General features: G+C 45.1%; 1 protein-coding gene across 3 annotated transcripts in view; it reads right to left on the bottom strand.

The window, feature by feature from the left end:
- Positions 1 to 17,897, bottom strand: part of CCDC30 (coiled-coil domain containing 30) — a 61,618-nt gene that overhangs the window by 9,377 nt on the left and 34,344 nt on the right. For all 3 annotated transcript variants that reach the window (XM_066606734.1, XM_066606736.1, XM_066606735.1), the window contains 7 exons: positions 14,361 to 14,489; positions 13,081 to 13,217; positions 5,866 to 6,097; positions 5,289 to 5,465; positions 3,920 to 4,129; positions 2,840 to 2,997; positions 425 to 590 (listed from right to left, as the gene is read on the bottom strand). In XM_066606734.1, coding sequence (XP_066462831.1) covers positions 425 to 590; positions 2,840 to 2,997; positions 3,920 to 4,129; positions 5,289 to 5,465; positions 5,866 to 6,097; positions 13,081 to 13,217; positions 14,361 to 14,489 — 1,209 coding nt within the window. The remainder of the gene's footprint in view (positions 1 to 424; positions 591 to 2,839; positions 2,998 to 3,919; positions 4,130 to 5,288; positions 5,466 to 5,865; positions 6,098 to 13,080; positions 13,218 to 14,360; positions 14,490 to 17,897) is intronic.

Here is a 17,897-nt window from a genome sequence, read left to right as displayed (position 1 = left end):
ACACACAGATGACCGCTCAAAATTCGTCAGAAACTGACAGTTTTGATCGATCATTTTGCATAGGTACTAATCAGCCCATTATTAGCCAGCTATCTTCATTTGCATGTATTTAGAGAACAGCGGGCGGTCTGTTCTCTAAATGCATCGCTATTGTTCTCCAGCAGGACAGCTGCTGAAAGGATGTTATCAGCGCTGCCCATGGAGAACTCAGCGTGTGGTCCCTCTTATCAGGAACTATGGATTTTAAGCCAAGCTGAACTCCGAGATGGACGAAAAGTGCACCATAAGTGTATAATGGGCACAGATTTACAGATGGCTTGTGAGCGAATTTTGAGCGATCATGGTTGTGCGTAAATGGGGTCTTTAGTTGATTAGCATTAGTTAACGGTTATAGGATGTGATAAAGCATAGCTTTTCTACTGACCTCCGCAGCAGTGGAGATTTTCTCGTCATCCATATGTTGTCGTATGGACTGCAGCTGATTGAGTTTGAGTTGAAGAGCGCAATTATTCTGGGTGAGGGAAATCTCTTTGTCATGAAGGGCTTTAATTTCTAGCTGTAATTCTTCAAAATTTTGATCAAAAATTTTCCTAGACAGAAACAAGCACAATACATAATAATCTAATCTGTTATCCAGTAGATGGGATCCCTACTATTACCAAGCATGTCCCCACACTAAACTCATCAATGGTTTCCAAGCAGATATAGCTGCTGTGAGTGAAGACTTGGAGGTTTCCATAACTCCCATTCATTTCAATAAATGGGTGCTCCAAGAGGTGGGGAGGAAGGTACCCCATCCTACCAAAAAACAATTGGACACCTGAGCAAGAATCAAAAGTAGTATTTATTTCCATATGTTACTACTTAGTAGGGCCTCTCGGTGGCATACTTTCTACTGACATCTGACACACTACAGCTGGTATTTCCCTCCATTCATCCTGCAATCTTCTGCTAAGTTCTCTCAAAAGAGATGAATGCTGTTCATATTTTCTGACCAGACATTCCAGTTCATCCCACCGATGTTCAGGATGGGACTTGGTGCAGCCAGTTCGATCGTGAAACATTAATATCCTCACACCAGCATAAAACAGCATTGGATGTGTGACGAGGCGCGTTGTCTTGTTGGAAGTATGGCCGACCATTCACAGAGTATTACCACATTGTCAGCACCACATTATTGTCTAGAACAGGGGTCCCCAACTCCAGTCCTCAGGGACCACCAACAGGTCATGTTTTCAGGATATCCTATAGTAAGAACACCTGTGGCAATGTCTGAGGCACCGACAATAATTACATCACCTGTGAAATCCTGAAAACATGACCTGTTGGCGGTCCCTGAGGACTGGAGTTGGGGAACACTGCTCTAGAACACTGGTCCCCAAACTATTTCAGCCATGGAGCCCTGTTTAAAGCCAAAGCTTATCGTGGAGCCCAAATCGGGGCAGAGGGTGTGGTCAAATGAGGGTTAAGGAGCGAGGCTTATGTATTTTCACTCTCGAATCGCGAAAAAAATTGAGCGATTTTCTCACGATGCAAGAGTGAGTGAAAACGCATGATTATGAAACCAATGAATTTCAATGGTTTCATTCTGATTTGTGATGTTTGCACACCTGCGATGCTGTGTGAAAAGCATGTCCTATCTTTTTGCGATGTCGCCTATTGTTTTCACAGCCCGATAACGCTCTTGCCAGTGTAAAGCTGGCCCCTCTCTGCCCCCACTGTAGTGGTGTCCAGATAGGGTGTTCTGAGCAAATGAACGTCCAGGATCAGCGGTCAGCATAGCAACGTAGATCACATGACCGGAGCCCATTTATGTGATCCGTCTTGCTATGCCGACCCCAGGTCCTGGACTTTGCTTTCCTTAGCACAGCTTGTCGGGATACAACTACAGTAGTGAGTATAGTGGGGACCTAGGCCCTCCGTTGGACCCCTGACAATCGCTAGCGCAGCGCCAAAGGCTCAGCAGAGCACCGTTTGGGAAACCCTGGTCTAGATTGTCAGGGTCCACCTCCGTGTTCTTGGTTTTTGCCAATACAACCAATGGACCGAAACCATGCCATGTATAATCTCCCCAGACCATAAAGGAGCCTCCTCTGTACTTAACTGTTGGCATAACACACTCAGGCAACAGGCGTGCGATGACGATGCTCCTTGCACCACTGTAGACGGGCCAATGCATCTTCTTTGAGAGATCTTGCCAGATGTTGGCAGGATAAATAGAGGTAAATGCCAATTAAAGTGTATCAGATGTTAGTAGAGAGTATGCCACAGAGAGTACCTAATGTCAGTGGGGTCAAAGGAGGTCCTGCCAAATATTTACATATGGAAATAAGTACTACTTTTGATTCTTGCTCAAGTGTCTTCTTACTTTTGGTAGCACACTTGTATAGTGCTGTGGAATAAGAATGCACTATATATGTATAATCACTTGATGCCCCCATTGAGGCTTACAATTTAAGTATTAGTATGCTTTTGGAGTATTGGAAGAAAGGCAAACCAACCTGAGGAAACACATGCAAACACAGGGAGAACATACAAACTCCATGTAGATGTTGTCCTTGGTGGGATTTGTATCCATGACCCTAGAACTGCAAAGCAACAGTGATAACCACTGAGCCTCCATCCTGCCCATGTATAACTGATAGAGGGGATCCTGAGATATATCTGAGTGACAACAGCCGATCATACAGGATAATGGAGCTCTGCTGTTGTCACCTAATACATACATAGACTTTTGTGATGCAATGCCAGGAAGAGGATATCTTATTATACACAAACTGGAGGAAACCGCATCAGACATCACGCCTACAAGTATGGAGGTACATGGGAAATGTGTTACCTTTTCAATTGTTTGTCTTGTAATTGCACCTTTAATTTTGCTTCATTCTCTCTCGTTTTTTTCAGTTCGTCCTCTAGTTGGCGCCGTTCTGCATTCTGAGTCTCTAGCAGTAATACCTGGTGCTGAGCGGCCCGCAGTTGGTGCTCTAGTTCCAACACCTATGAATATCAAACACAATGTGAAGGTTCAAAAAAGAAAGAAAAATGGCAACTAGCCAAGGAAATGTCAATTTCTCTTCAAATACTAGGTGACATACTGTGAACATATACAGATGACACATTTCACATTAACTATGTACAGAGGTTTCCAGACATACAGATCCTCCTCAGTGGATTTAAATCATACCTGTGTTTTTTACAGGTTTACTAAAATATACCTGATTCTCCTTACCTTCTAATTTGCTCCTGTTTGAACTCTGCCTCATGCTTTTAAAGTTCTGCTTTTCAGGTGATCTTCCTCATTTTATTGCTGCCCTGCTGTTTACAATTCACTTTCAGGCAAAGTGTATCAAAACTCTAACAGTCTGCCAGAAGTTTACTGTCCTGTACTTTCTTTCCCTCACTTCCCATGCTGCATTGCTCTGTCTCTGATCCAAACAGCAGGGAGGCAGTATTTGGATGCCTGCCCCTCTGCTGTCCCAGGACGATTGTGGGAGATGGGCATTCAGAGACATTCTGGCCAAATGATCAGTAAACCCAAAGTAATGTGCACACATGTGCTGTAACAGCAGGAGAAGCAGAGAATGTGGGGCTTGCAGACACAGAGACTGCAGATTTGCCAACCTGTGAGTGCCGAGAAACAGCCTGTGGAGATAACTCTATCCCCATGTCCCATTAACTACAGAAGCTTAATACCCAACAGCCAGTGGATTACAGAGGAGCTGGGAGGGGGAGCCCTAGTGGCAGCCACTTCAGCCTTGATATACAGTGGTAAAACAACAATAGTTTTAATTAAACTATATTACAAGATTGATGAGACACACACAGGCTATTAGATGAGCAGACATGGTCTAAACAGTTAGTGCCCCGTTAAAGTTTTTCTCAAAGTGCTAATAACATCTGGTACAGTTCTCAGTCTTACCATTTTCTCCGCCTCCATGGCTCGGTATTTCTCATGCTCCAACTTTTCCTGCCAGCAGCTCAATGCTTTAGCAGTTTGGCTCCTCTTAAGTAACTCCAGCTCCATCTCTTTCATCACATGCTGTCGCTGCTCAAGGTCCACCTCAAGACCTGTGCATGTTGCAGTCATGGAGGCAAGCTTCTGTTTAACCTGATTCAGCTCTGCAGTAAGCTAGGGGATAGTAGAAGTACATTTATAGGTTATGTCATTCGTAACCGATATACATCTCAGTAATAACTATGCACATACAGTATCAGCGGTTTTTGTCTTAAAAATCACAAGGATGGAAGATGGGCGGCACTTCTTTAGGTTCCCCCTGACTGGCTCCCTAAAAGGCCATTTGCAGAATACAACTACCTGGCACTCGAGTTATGAGTCGAACACCACCATCATTTATACAAGTTTTATTTAGACTACTTTATATATGGAGCTGCCATTCGGTCACTATATGGTGGTTTTAGGGTGGATTCACACGAGCGTGTTTATGTGCGTACAATTGTGCGCACAAAAACGCGTGCCTATTAGAACCATTGGTTCCCTATGCTGTGTTCACATGTCTGTGTTTTATAGGCGTGCAAACGCACATACTTGCAAAACATAGGACGTGCGTGCACCATAGGTCCATGGTGAGTGTCAATATTACCCAGCGGGGAGTCCCCTTGTCACTGAACACTCTGATAGCACTGTCAATGTTTAATGACAAGGGGACTTCCACGGGTAGTAAAGAATCCCCTGCCACAGCGGATTTCTTCATCTCTGCGGGGAGTAAAGAATCCCCTGCCACAGCTGTCACAGCGGATTTCTTCATCTCTGCGGGGAGTAAAGAATCCCTGCGGGTAGAAAAGAATCCCCTGCCACAGCTGTGGCAGAGGATCGCAATGTTCTCCCATTGCTTTCAATGGGCCTGGCGCTTCTGCAGTCCCCTTGAAAGCAATTGGCTGCCGGCAAGCCCTGCAGGGATTTTCGGGGAAGGGCTTTAAATATAAGCCCTACCCTGAAAAATCATCCCTATAATGTGTTAAAAATAAAAAAATATATATACTCACCTCTCCTCAGCTGCCGGGGCTCAGGCACATCCAGCCTCCCTGCACTGCTCTGACTCTGTTTCAGCAGACGGGGGATTTAAAATCCCCGTCTGCTAAAAGGTTGTATCTGATTAGCTGAGCTGATAGAATTCTATGAATGGCTAAGAGCTGCCTGTGATTGGCTGAGTGCGGTGACCAGTCAGAGGAAGCACTTAGCTGTCATTCAATGAATGGCTGAAGGCTGTATCTGATTGGCTGAGCATCATCCAACATAAGTCTGACCCGGTTTTGCATAAAATTTCTACCTTGGTGTTTTCCTTCTGCAGAAGGATATGTTGCTTCTTGATATCTAAGTTCTTGTCTCGTTCATATCTCAGTTCTTTCTCAGCCGAGCTACATAAATTTTGTACTCTGTGAAGGTCTTGGCGCAGTTGTCGGATTTCTTCATATTGTTGCTGGATCAGTGAATCCCCTGTTAAAGCCTGAAAACACAAAGAACAAGAAAGAGAGCATTAAAAGGAGACATCTGGTATGGAGACCTCAATTCTTCTGTTGGTTGCCCCTCTTACCGACCATCCTGCTCTCTTTAATAAATGGGACTGGAAGTGCTTCATAGGCACCACCAGTTTTTCCCCTCAATGTCCGTGATAACCCCGGTTCCCACATCAGACCCGGTTTTGTCCCCTGTTTGGCATATCTATTGTTATCTAGCAGTATTCTGAACATACTTGGGCACGGACCTCTAATCAGTATTTTGGCATGCTGTGCGTTGACCACATCTGTACCTATTGGTTCAGTAGCGATGTCATTAAAAAGGGTCTGTCTTGTCACTATCATAGACCTAACAGCCAAATCAACTCCAAAGACTGGTGATTATTTTACCTCAACTCCATTTCCCACAGTCGGTGGTTTGGACACTTGATCCTGCAATCTGGAAACTTCCTGCTTAAGTCGTGCGTTCTCCTCTCGTCTGGCCTGTAGCTCTTGTCTTGCGGTTGTCACCTCCTGTCTGAGCTGCAGGTTCTCTTCCCGCAGGCTCCTAATTTCCTCCATCTCTTCCTGGAACTGTCTTTGGAGAATTTCACACTTCTTCTTGTGCTCAAACAGTGCGGAGCTGTGAGACACAAACACATTATTACAATAGAAATAAAGCAAACACTTCCGTTATGTATATATAGCCTCCTAGAGATAGCTATGTATGTTATTTCCCTTAGTCCTGCATGGGGTCTAATTAGTCACCAATTTATTTAATCTCAAATCATCCAATTCTGTGGACTTTGGAAAGTCTAAAAAGGCATAAACCGGTGTTGGGGGGGGGGGGGGGGGGGTGTTGTCAAGGCTTGCTCATAGCACCATGAAGATGCCTCTTTCTCTGTTCTGAGACCCAGTCCCGTCCATCCAGCAAACCCATCAACTTATACGCTCTTTGGATCATCAGCGCATGATGGCAAAACAATTCAGGCGCAAGAAGCTCACACATCAGGCAGTATTTAGTAATATTACTTGTATTTGTCCGATACTTTCTCTTCCCCAGCGCAGGTCCACAAGATAGTGGTGGGCCACTGTGTGATAGAAGCTTTGCCAAGATCCTTGGAACTCCTCCTACAATAGGCTGGGAGATTTGTGACTCTCCTCACTTACAGTAACCCTCGGCCAACCTCTCCTTGGTACAAAAGTTCACCCTGACCCCGGAAGAGTCTGAGGAATCCTCCTCCTGAGAAGCTTTTCGCTGCCAAGCCAGCATCCTCCCATGTAGCGCCTACTGACTGCCACTCCATTGCCTCCATGTCTGTTCTGCTTGACTTTCACTCACCTCAGGTGTAGAACCCTCCCAAAGGTCAGAGCAGTGGCTTCCCCAAGGTGTCGTAGGACTTTCCTGCTACAACTTCTTCATCTCTCAGCTGGACACCAGAAACCTGCTCTTTACCGCCCTCACGACAAGGTAGGAATATTGACCCCCCTCTCCCTGCTATGTCTGCAGGCTGGCCAGCATTACCTATCCCACAAGGAGAGGGTCAGAGATCATTAAGCCCGGGCAGCCCATAAACTGTACCCAATGCACAGCATAATTTTAGCACTTAGCTTATAGCAAGTAGATCCCGCTTAGCCTCTCAGTCCTCTTCCTTGCCTCGAGCTGCAGCTCCTTTTGCCCTAGATCCAGAGATTTGAGAACCTTATTGAATAACCTTTCTACCAAGAAGGACTTTGAAACCTGAAAATCTAGGGTAAAAGCTTTCTCTGCCGTTTAATTAGAAATAGTACTGTCTCTGAGCGTCTGTCTTCAAAGAACAAAAAATTGAGGCATCCCTGTTGAAACAACGCTCCTTTAACAGATCTCTGCTCCTGCAAGTTGACGATCAGGAGAACAGAAGCAGGAGGAATAATATCAAGTTAAGAGGTATCCCAGAATCTGTCCCTCCAGGAGAACCCTGTACCACGATTATGTCAATATTCAACAAGGTTCCCTCCCGTCCACACTCTACAGATATTGCCATAGACTGGGTCCATAGAGTTGCAGGCCCAAGGAGATCAGACTCTGAGAACCCTAGGGATGTGCTATGCAGGGTGCATTTCTTCAAGGAAAACGAGGAGATCCTTAGGCAGGCCTGGCTTAAAGGTCACATTCCCTACTTATATGTGTATTTCACTACTCCTGGATGTTTCAGACGCACATTGGCCACAAGGCATCTCCTCAAACTACTTCACCAAGAGCCGTCTACGGTCGGTGCCACTTACAGATGGGGTCATCCTTTCCACCTTCAAATTAGCAAAAATGTCTCCTTCTTTTACATTCCATTTTCTTGACCAGATCGAAAATTTGAGATGTTTTCTGGGTCTACATGATGTTTTCCAACCAGACTGGTGAAGGTTTCTCATGCAGTTCCTCTCAAACATCAACGGCCTAAGAAACATGCTAATTCATCATGCTTTGTGGGAGAATGTTTAATGGGCCCTCCTGGGAGCTCTCATCCTGCTTTAGATAACATCTCCATGAATGGCTGAAAGGTTGCCCCTCATCCCATGTCGCTTCGACTGCAATCTGGGGTCACGATGGCCTCTAACTGACTATGTTCTATTGTTATATTTTCTTTGCGTTTTAGGGATTGTTTTCCCTTCTTTTTTTGCCTTTACCATTGTTTCAGTTGATCCCTTCCTGACGCACTTCTATAGGCCTCTCACTAGCAAAGCTAGAAACCTGCACACTGATGAAGGGCAAAACACCCAGAACAGTTGTCTTTGTATGGTTATTTTGGCTTGGCTTTCAATTCACGGTCATGGTTATAAGGCTTGTCTAAAATGTTTGACATTGACTTGCAGGAATGCTGCCTTCTAATAGGTGGCGCTGGAGAGGTATTGTTCCATCTTCTCATTTGCATATGTCCCAGAGGAGCATGCATGAACTGATAAATCTCCTCACACACCTCATTTCATATAACGACGCCTGTTCTTCTACATCCTCCCAACTTTAGATTAGGGTTGTGGAGGATTTAACGCTTAACCCTTTTAGTGAGTGTTTTCACCCTTTTTTTGGTTCTACTTGTTAGTACACTGGAGTAGCCAGTATACTCTTTTGTCTTTCCTCTCTTGCTTGACCTTCTATATTGACCTTTGCTTTATTTTGTCCAGGTCCTTCTGATTCTCCTTATTCTGGATCATCTCTAATTCAGTTTTCTTGCTCCATTCCTCCACCCCATTTTTTCCCTCTCTCTATTCAGTTTGTCCATGATGGACACCCTTTCCTTTGCCTCCATCAATGCCAAAGGCCTTAATATTCCAGGGAAACTGTCAACCCTCCTCAACCTTCTGTGGTACAAATGAGTACTGTAGTCTATATGCAGGAGACCCACTTTCGCAGCGACACTGTGCCCCACCTCCAGTCACCAGGATTTCCCGATTCCTATCACAGTTGCTACCCTTGATCGAAGTCTAAAGGGGTCAGTATCTTAATTTCAAAGGACATTCCATGGAACTGGAATCGTCTCTCACAGATCCGGTGGGTTGTTTTCTTTTTGTTAAAGGTCAATTTGCAGGTAAGATGTTCACATTTGCAAACATACCCCTACCAAACTCAAACCAAGTAGCTTCCATATTAGGTATCCTCCCACAACCTGAAAGCTTCTCAGAGGGTACTTTAGTCCTTGGAGGAGATTTTAATCTAGTCCTAGATCCCTTAGTAGAGGTCTCCACGGGTGCCTCCCATCTCAGTTTCTCCTTTCTGAAATAATTTAAAAATCTTCTTCATTCTCACCAACTAGTAGATGTTTGGAGGACGGCCAACCCTACAATGAGAGACTACACATTTTACTCACCCTCACATGACATTTCCTGAGAACGGATTACTTTTTCATATGCCATGCCTATGTTCCACTCATCTGCTCTTCCTTCATCGTCTCGATTATATCCTCAGATCAACCCATGCTTAATGTCTCCTTGACCTCTCCTCTGTTGCTCCCTAGAACTTAGTACTGGTGACTAAATAAATCACTTCTCCAAGATTTATCTATTTCTGCCGATATTAAATCAGAAATCGCCAATTATTTTCAGGAGAATACTCTGGAAAATGCCTCTCCACTCACAGTATGGGCAGCTCATAAATGTGTTATTCAAGGTCTCATGGTGAAACATGGGGCACTCAAGAAACAGGAGCGAACACAGGAAATCGCCACTCTCCTAGCTCAAAGTGAGTCGCTGGAGGAGGCATATAAGCAATCACAAGCCCTTGCTATACAAATACAATTACATTTAGCCTGTCAACATTTATGTGATAAACTTGGCCTGAAAGCTAAAAGGATCTTTAGCCTGGGAAGGAGACATTTTGTATGAACCTGGCAACAGCTGCCGTAGGACCTTAGCTCACTCCATAAGAGACCATCAGGACCACAATTTAATTCCTATCACCAAAACCTAACTGAAATAGCTGAAAAATTTGGCAAATATTACTCTAGCCTTTATAATCCCCCCTCTCCCAGTCTCATACCCCTGCTCCCACTTTATCTCATCTTATCGACTCTTATTTAGTTCAGTCTGAAATGCCTCCTCTACACCAATCCCCAATCTCCTCTTTGGAGCTTCCTATCTCAAGGGAAGACGTTGCCTGCACTCTTAGCGCCATGCAATCAGGCAAAGTTTCAGGGCACGATGGCTTCATGGTCCAATATTACAAAAAGATATGTGGAGTTACTTCTTGACCCTATGGTTCAAGCATTTAACTCTCTTCCTCCGGATATGCTGAAAGCTCATATCTCGGTTATACACAAAGACCCTAACCTCTGTCCCAGTTATCGTCCTAAATAGAGATGAGCGAGTATACTCGGTAAAGGCAAATGCTCGAGCGAGCATTGCCTTTATCGAGTACCTGCCCACTCGAGATGAAATGTTCGGGTGCCGATGCGGGGGAGCAGTGAGTAGCGGCTGTCAGCAGGAGGGAGCGGGGGGGAGAGAGGGAGAGAGAGATCTCCCCTCCGTTTCGCTCCGCTCTCCCCCGCAGCTCCCTGCCCGCCGCCGGCACTCGCACATTTCATCTCGAGCGGGCAGGTACTCGGTAAAGGCAATGCTCGCTCGAGCATTTGCCTTTACCGAGTATACTCGCTCATCTCTAGTCCTAAATCTTCACCAAAGTTCTAGCTTCGTGGTTTGCTCCCCTCCTTCCTGACTTAATATATGTTGACCAAGTGGGATATATACCTTCTTGTAATGGCCCGTGACAATACCATCAAGGTTCTTAATAGTGTCCACTATGCCCAAATAAAAAATACCCCCCTGTGCCTGTTATCAGCAGATGCAGAGAAGGCTTTCAATAGGATTGACTGGCCTTTTCTTTTTCTGTTCTGGGTCATATTGGGCTCCTATGATGTGCTCTTGGATCGCTGCACTATACAGCGCTCCTACAACATCAACAAGGGCCAATGGGGTTCTCTCATCCCCCTTTAAGACTCGCAATAGCACCCACAGAGTTGCCCTCTATCCCCACTGATCTTCTTCCTCACCTTAGAATCTTTCCTCGAGCACAAAAAGGACCACTCAAATATCCGATTCCTATGGGTTGCAGATACGGAACTCAAAAATCGCAGCTTATGCAGATGACTCGCTTTTCTTTCTAAAAGGGGTTATTCAAGAAGCAGTTGTCAGGATACACAGAGGTCGGAGCAGAAGCACTGCTCCGACTCTTGTGTAGTGGCCAGCGCTCGCAATTACATGCGCAGCTCTCATTGAAATACATTCTGAAACACTTTACTAATGCTGCTAGATCATGTATCCCAGTTCTCTGGAAATCCTGATCTGAACACACACCCTCTCAGTGGTTGCATTTGGTTAACGAGATTAGGCGGATGGAGGAGCTCACCACATCACTGCGAGCTACTCGTGACTCTTTGGGCCATGTTTCAGGACTCTGATGAATACAAACTGATTTTGGCTGATTTGGGTTAATTAGATGCTAACCCATCCCCCCTCCCTTCTTTCTTCTCTTCTCTTTCTTGGCTGATTATCTTTATTTTCCTTCTTCGTTCTCATCAGTTGGTTGTTCTTATAATGTTCATGATATTGCGTCCCTGGGACTTATTTGGGATGTCTTGGCCCCCCTTAAATTGTAAAGTCTGCTTATGACGTGGGTTCCTGGGCCTTTGTTTCCTGATTGTACTTTTTTATTACCGTTTGTATGTTCCAAATTAAGATTTCACTTTATTCCTTTGTCTCACTTATATGTGTGAAATTTATAAATAAAGAATTTTTTAAAGGCACACACCCAGGGTATAAGGCTAGCCAAACACTATAGATAGCGGATCAGCTGACTCGACTATAAAACACGCAGCAGTGGTTTATTTCCCACAGGAACAAAGGATTGGGCATGTTGAAATCTAATATGTTCAATCCTTCCTTCTCCCAACATCTGCAATCAGGGGAGAGTTGGTAGCCCCCATAAACAAAATGACAGTCCTCAGATTGTGATTTTCATTTAATGTTTATGGCAAGCAAATCTAATATCTAAAAGTACATATATGTCATGGGACGTAAGGGGTAGCAATGAAACGACATGTATTAATGTCATGTAGATGGCATGGACTCAGAAGCTTGGCCCACACCATCCACAATGGGAGCAAGCTTTGGCTAACAGTGGGGTCCTGCTGCAAAGGTGAGGTTCGCTGAAGCACTGATCCCCGCTGATAAACCCCTTGCATGCCTTGATCAGCATTGATAGTAGCATGTACAAGATTAATGGAGGGGGCACCCTCTGTGAAGTCTTTGGCTCTCTGCCATGTAATAGCAAAGGGCAGATGGCTTGCTACGGCATACAGATAATACATGGCAGTACAGAAATCCAAGTGATCATGAGATCTCAGGTTCAAGTTCCCTACAGTGACACAAAAAATGCAAGAAAAAAAAAAGCCCTAAATAAATAAAAATAGTTTAAAAAAATGCAATAAAAGTGATAAAAAAAAAACCTGATACATGTACCCCAAAATGGTACAAATAAAAACTAAAGCTGGTCATGTAAAAAAGAAGCCCTCAAACAACTCCATTCATAGAAAATTCATTAAGTTCTAGGCCTTTGAAAACAAACAAAAAAATCAATCCAGAAAAGTTTTTTTTTCTATTGTGCAAAAGTGGAGAAACCTAAAAAAAATAAAAATCTACTTTTGGTGTCAATGTAATCGTCCCTACCCACAGAAAAAAAAGGTAAGTAATTTACATAGTGAAAAATGGCACCTGCCCGCCCATCCCACACACCCCAAAAAACATGCGATGAGCAAGCCCTCATACAGCTATGTTGATGGAAATTTTTTTTTAAAAATTATAGATTTTGAAAAGTGGAAATCGAAATCCCCTCCCCCTATAAATGACACTCTTAGGTGCAAAATAGGCCCTTTCCATAAGGGGTTAATAACACCGTTTTTATAGAGGACACTTGGCTGCGTTCCCATCACCCACAGAGTATTACGAGTCGCAATCCACCCACCATAGTCCCGAGTTGTTCATAGTACTTTTGTCACAACTATCTTCTAGAATTTCACGTGAGATATTTGATAAGAGTGATAGCCAACCAGGAGCCGAATGTAGCCGTAGAATATTAGCCAGGGAACATGTATAAATAATCACCTCGTAGTTTCTCTCTCTCTTTCCAGAGTCTTTATCTTGTCCTGTAACTGCTGGTACGTCTGTTTCACATCACCCGAGGATTTCTGCTCACTTATTTGCATCTGCAACTTTTTACATTGAGCCTGTATCTCTGACACCTACGAGAAATGGTTAGTATTATTACATACAGCATAGTAAAATAACGAGGCAAGTACAGCCACACTGGCCCCTGCCACTCCGATCCCAGAACATGCTGCAATAGCCTTTTGCCATTGATCGTACATGTGACAAGTCAGCCAATCACAGGCTTCAGCGGTCACATGCCTTCATGACGTTAACATCACTGAAGCCAGTGATTGGTTGAATGGTCACGCATACAATGAACAACAGGTGACGGCTACAGCATCTTCTAGGATCGGTGGGACAGGGACCAGAGCATCTCATCTGTACCAACTTCAATGGCTGGCAGGGGATGAAAAATCAAGTGCTTCCAATGCACACTCTTTTATGAATAACCCTAAGAACCTCTGCAGTTGGGTTTCACAGTTATACCGTGCCGTAAGCAAATCAGCAGAGAAGAGTCATCTGGCCAAGAAGAGTCACGATGATTCATGAGCTGCCGAACTAACCATGTCCTCTTTTTCTTGATAGACAGCTCCTTGCACTCCCCAATACACAGGAAATCCTGTCTATTGAGAGAAACTGGGATTGGTTAGCAGCATGACTCTTCTCAGCCAGATGACTCAGATGGAGGAGCTAATTTGCATACAGCTGGGATAACTTGGGAACTTCATTGTGAAGGTACATGGGCTTATTAGGAAAAGAGAGGGTATTAGAAGTGATTGATTTTTCCATTCCCTTACAGCCAGTGAAGTCCATTTTAGGAGTGACATGGTGGTGATAGGTTCCCTTTAAGAGGATAGTATGGCTTACTTTTTTTTTCTATTTTACACAATTCCCTGCCCAATAAGATTTTTTTTACTCCTGAATAATCCCATTAAATAAGTGATTACAAATGGGGACCCTGTGAGAGGTGGCTGGACGTGCATTGGAACACTCCATTATACACTATTGGACATAAGGAAAGAGCCAAGAACTTCCATATGTCTGTTTGCGTGTCTCTTATAGAGAATAACAGAGTTTCAAGCTTGTGTAGTCACTTCTCTACAGACTGGATGCACTGGACCCTCATTCTGGAAATCAGTGAGGGTCTCAATAGTCAGACCCCCAATCAATAGGACGTAAAGGTTTACGGTGGGAAAACAGATTCCTCATGTCGGGTCCAAGACCTTCACACTCACCTTGTTGTCTTGAAGATGTTTCTCTCTCTCCAGCTGCTCATTTTTCACTCGCAAATTGTGATTTTCTTGTTCCTTGCTCTTTAAGTCTTTGCTCACCTCCTTCAGCCTTGTTTTCAGAGCCTCCAGCTCCTAATAAAGGGTGATTATAAAACTATGTCAGAAGCAGACTCGCTCCTGACTAATGTCTCCAATTTACTTTGGTTTCATTTAACCCAATTTCAATCACAAACACACAGGAGGGCGGGGGAATACAAATGTAGAAGAATGTTTGATACTTTGAACACAAGCCTCAGTATCTAGGGTTTATGGCGGGTAAGAACCAAGGGCAAAATGGGCCATGTGGCATGTGCTTCAGTCCCCAAGAGAGGCCTAGGGTCACCAAGGTGTCCGTCCCTCAATACAACTTTGGGAGACCCACTGAGGAAGCCAAATTACTTGGTGTTGAGAAGAGCACAGGGGCGACATACAATTACTTGGGGGAGCGGAGAAGGGGCATAATTACTATATGGGGGGAACAATTACTCTGTGGGGGCAGATAGAGGGACGGTACAGGGTACAGTTACCTTGTGGGGGGGGGGGGGGGGGGAAGGGAAATTATTACTGTTTGGTGGCATAAAGGGCATTACTTGAAGTAGACGAAGGAGGGCGCCATAAGAGTGGGTCACATAAGAGTGTGATGACATAATCATGCCACTTGTGCGACAAAGGCGGCTGCGTGTCACTGTCATAGTCAATTGTATTTGTGGCTTTAAAAAAAACACACATACAAAGTGATTTCAAAGAACAAGGACTTGATCGATCCCACCCCTGACTAGACCCTCCCAGGCTCAGTGCGCCCCATCATATGCCAGGGTTGGTCAGATGCAGGCAGTGGCCCAGTCTACTAGCTCGACTGACGCTAGAAGGACACCTCTTTGGCCTCCACTAAGGGAATGCGGGCCTAAGGATACGTTTGACCTATACGCTGGGTGCTTTCCCATATGCCAAACAGACACTAGAAAATACAGTGTGAAAGAAGCCATACAGGAATGACTCTCTAACGTCAGACCTGCCGTCACAGTCACAATAGAGGACATATCCGACATGCTAGGAGAAACATTTTATTCTATTTTTTAATATGCACTTCACGCAAAATAACAATTATGATAAACCCTCCGATGGAAAATTTGCGCAGTGCATTGAAGAAAAGCGGTAACCTTCACCATTATCCGGACTTACCAGCATTGATCACCTGCTAAGTTGTACAGACCACCGACAACACACGTCAGTCAGCGGCCATGCATATTGTACAAACACACGAGGACAGTAATGTTAGCAGCGGTCTGTGGAGAACATAGGCATGCGAGGAGATAAGTGCAATCATGTCTGATCCTGCCCGGACGTCCTCCAATGTAACTACATACATACAGCAAACTACTAATCATTAGGTGTGGCGATGAAAGTTACTTCGTTCTACCGCATTCTTCATCGCTGAAAGTTAGATCAACTTGGGTGGTAAAAATGGACACCCACAACGGGGTTAATAAGACAATAAAGCTGTGGGGATTTGTTAAGTACTCCATAAACTTCCCACGTCTGCTGTAGGCTTCATCACACATAATATCCAGTGTCAGAAAGGGCGGCCAGAACAAGACACAGAGCTGAACGTCAGTAAGAATATGTACTCCTTGTCAAAACCCATCCCTCCCCGAGCAGCTGTCAGTGGCGGAGGAAACTCACTGTGTGATTGGAACATTGGTAGAAGTGATCACAATATAAGAGAAAAAGGAGTATTAATTGTGGAAAACTGACCCCTTGTATGGAGGCTCTAGTACCCTGATGTACCTCCTCTAGCTTAGATACAAGATGTGATACTGGCAGGCATGGAGGCTCTAGTACCCTGTTGTACCGCCTCTAGCTTAGATACAAGATGTGATATGGGGGGCATGGAGGCTCTAGTACCCTGTTGTACCGCCTCTAGTGTGGATGCAAGATGTAATACAGGATGCAAGGAGGCTCTAGTACCCTGTTGTACCGCCTCTAGCTTGGATACAAGATGTGATACAGGCAGGCATGGAGGCTCTAGTACCCTGTTGTACCGCCTCTAGCTTAGATACAAGATGTGATACTGGCAGGCATGGAGGCTCTAGCACCCTGTTGTACCGCCTGTAGCTTGGATACAAGATGTGATACAGGCGGGCATGGAGGCTCTAGCACCCTGTTGGGCCACCTCTATTTGGATACAAAATGTGATACAAGCGGGCATGGAGGCTGTGGGAGGACAGCTCGGTAGAGTGCGGGTTGGCGGCAGTCAAAGATGGAAACAAGTGGATAAAGTCCAAGTGCAGGCGTGACCTGCATTTACTTCAGTCCAGAAAAACCAACACAAATTCAGCCTTAGCTTCAGGCAAGAAAACAACAGTCCAGCCATGGGATATCAGGCCGTCCCTGCCTGATCAGGTCACACTCAGCAGGTGCACCACACAGCAGGGCTTTTACCTCTAGCAGGTATCACAGGTTGCCTGGGTCCAGCAGCCATCTTATTCCCCCCCTGGGTCAGTGCACACTGCTATTTATATCCACACCTATTCGGGCTCAGCCTCAGCACCTGTGCTGAATGACCTCGCCCACACACTGGAGTGGAGGAAGTGGAATGGATGGCCCCACTACCAACCTGACATCCATTCCAAAAAACCAGGCCCAACGACTTTTAAAGAAAAGACCTCCGGTCCAGATGGTCCCGTACATGTTGTATTGGGGATAAATCTGGTGATCGGGCGGCCACAGAAGTGTGACAATGTTGTGGGGGGCTTCCTGTGACCGCCTTGTGTGTGCGGCTGAGCATTATCCTGCTGGAAGCCGCCATGAGAGGAACACATGTGGCTGCAGGATGTCCTGAACATATTGCTAAGCTGTCATTGTCCCTCCTACCACTACTAGGGGTGACAGACTGTCGTATGTGATGGCCTCACAGACCACCACACCAGCAGGGGGCAGTGTGCCGCTCCACAGCAAAGGCAGGATTGAGGTGCTCACCCCTAGACAGAAACACGTCCGTTGACAATGTCCAAACTAAATCTGGATTAGTTGCTGAAGAGAAACTGGTTCCACTGTGTACAAGTCTGGTTTCAATGGTGAGTATCAAAGACAGTAGACGTAATAAGCGTCATGAGACCAAACATCCTCCAGCCAAGCGCATGCAAATGGTTTGGACAGACACAGGAGTGTAACGATGGAGGCACCTGTCTCTGGATGGGGGACAATGAAATAGTTGGAGCTGCTTGTGCTTGTCGGATGAACAGACGATCCTCTCTACTGGTGGTGTGTTGAGGATGTCCTAGATTAATGATGCATAATACTAAAGGCCCATTTAAACACAAAGATGATTGTTTAAAAGATGGCTTTTGAGCGATCATTTTGCATAAAACTACTACTTGGTACTAATGCCCATTAGTACCAATTATTAGCGTGTGAGCCGCTGGGAGCTGTATTGAGGGAACAGACCACCCGCTGTTCGCTGAATACATCCCCTTTGTTCTGCCGCGCTGACTACAGCTG

Source organism: Eleutherodactylus coqui, chromosome 6 (assembly GCF_035609145.1).
Source record: "Eleutherodactylus coqui strain aEleCoq1 chromosome 6, aEleCoq1.hap1, whole genome shotgun sequence".
Classification (NCBI taxonomy): domain Eukaryota; kingdom Metazoa; phylum Chordata; class Amphibia; order Anura; family Eleutherodactylidae; genus Eleutherodactylus; species Eleutherodactylus coqui.
This window is presented reverse-complemented; position numbering and strand designations above follow the sequence as displayed.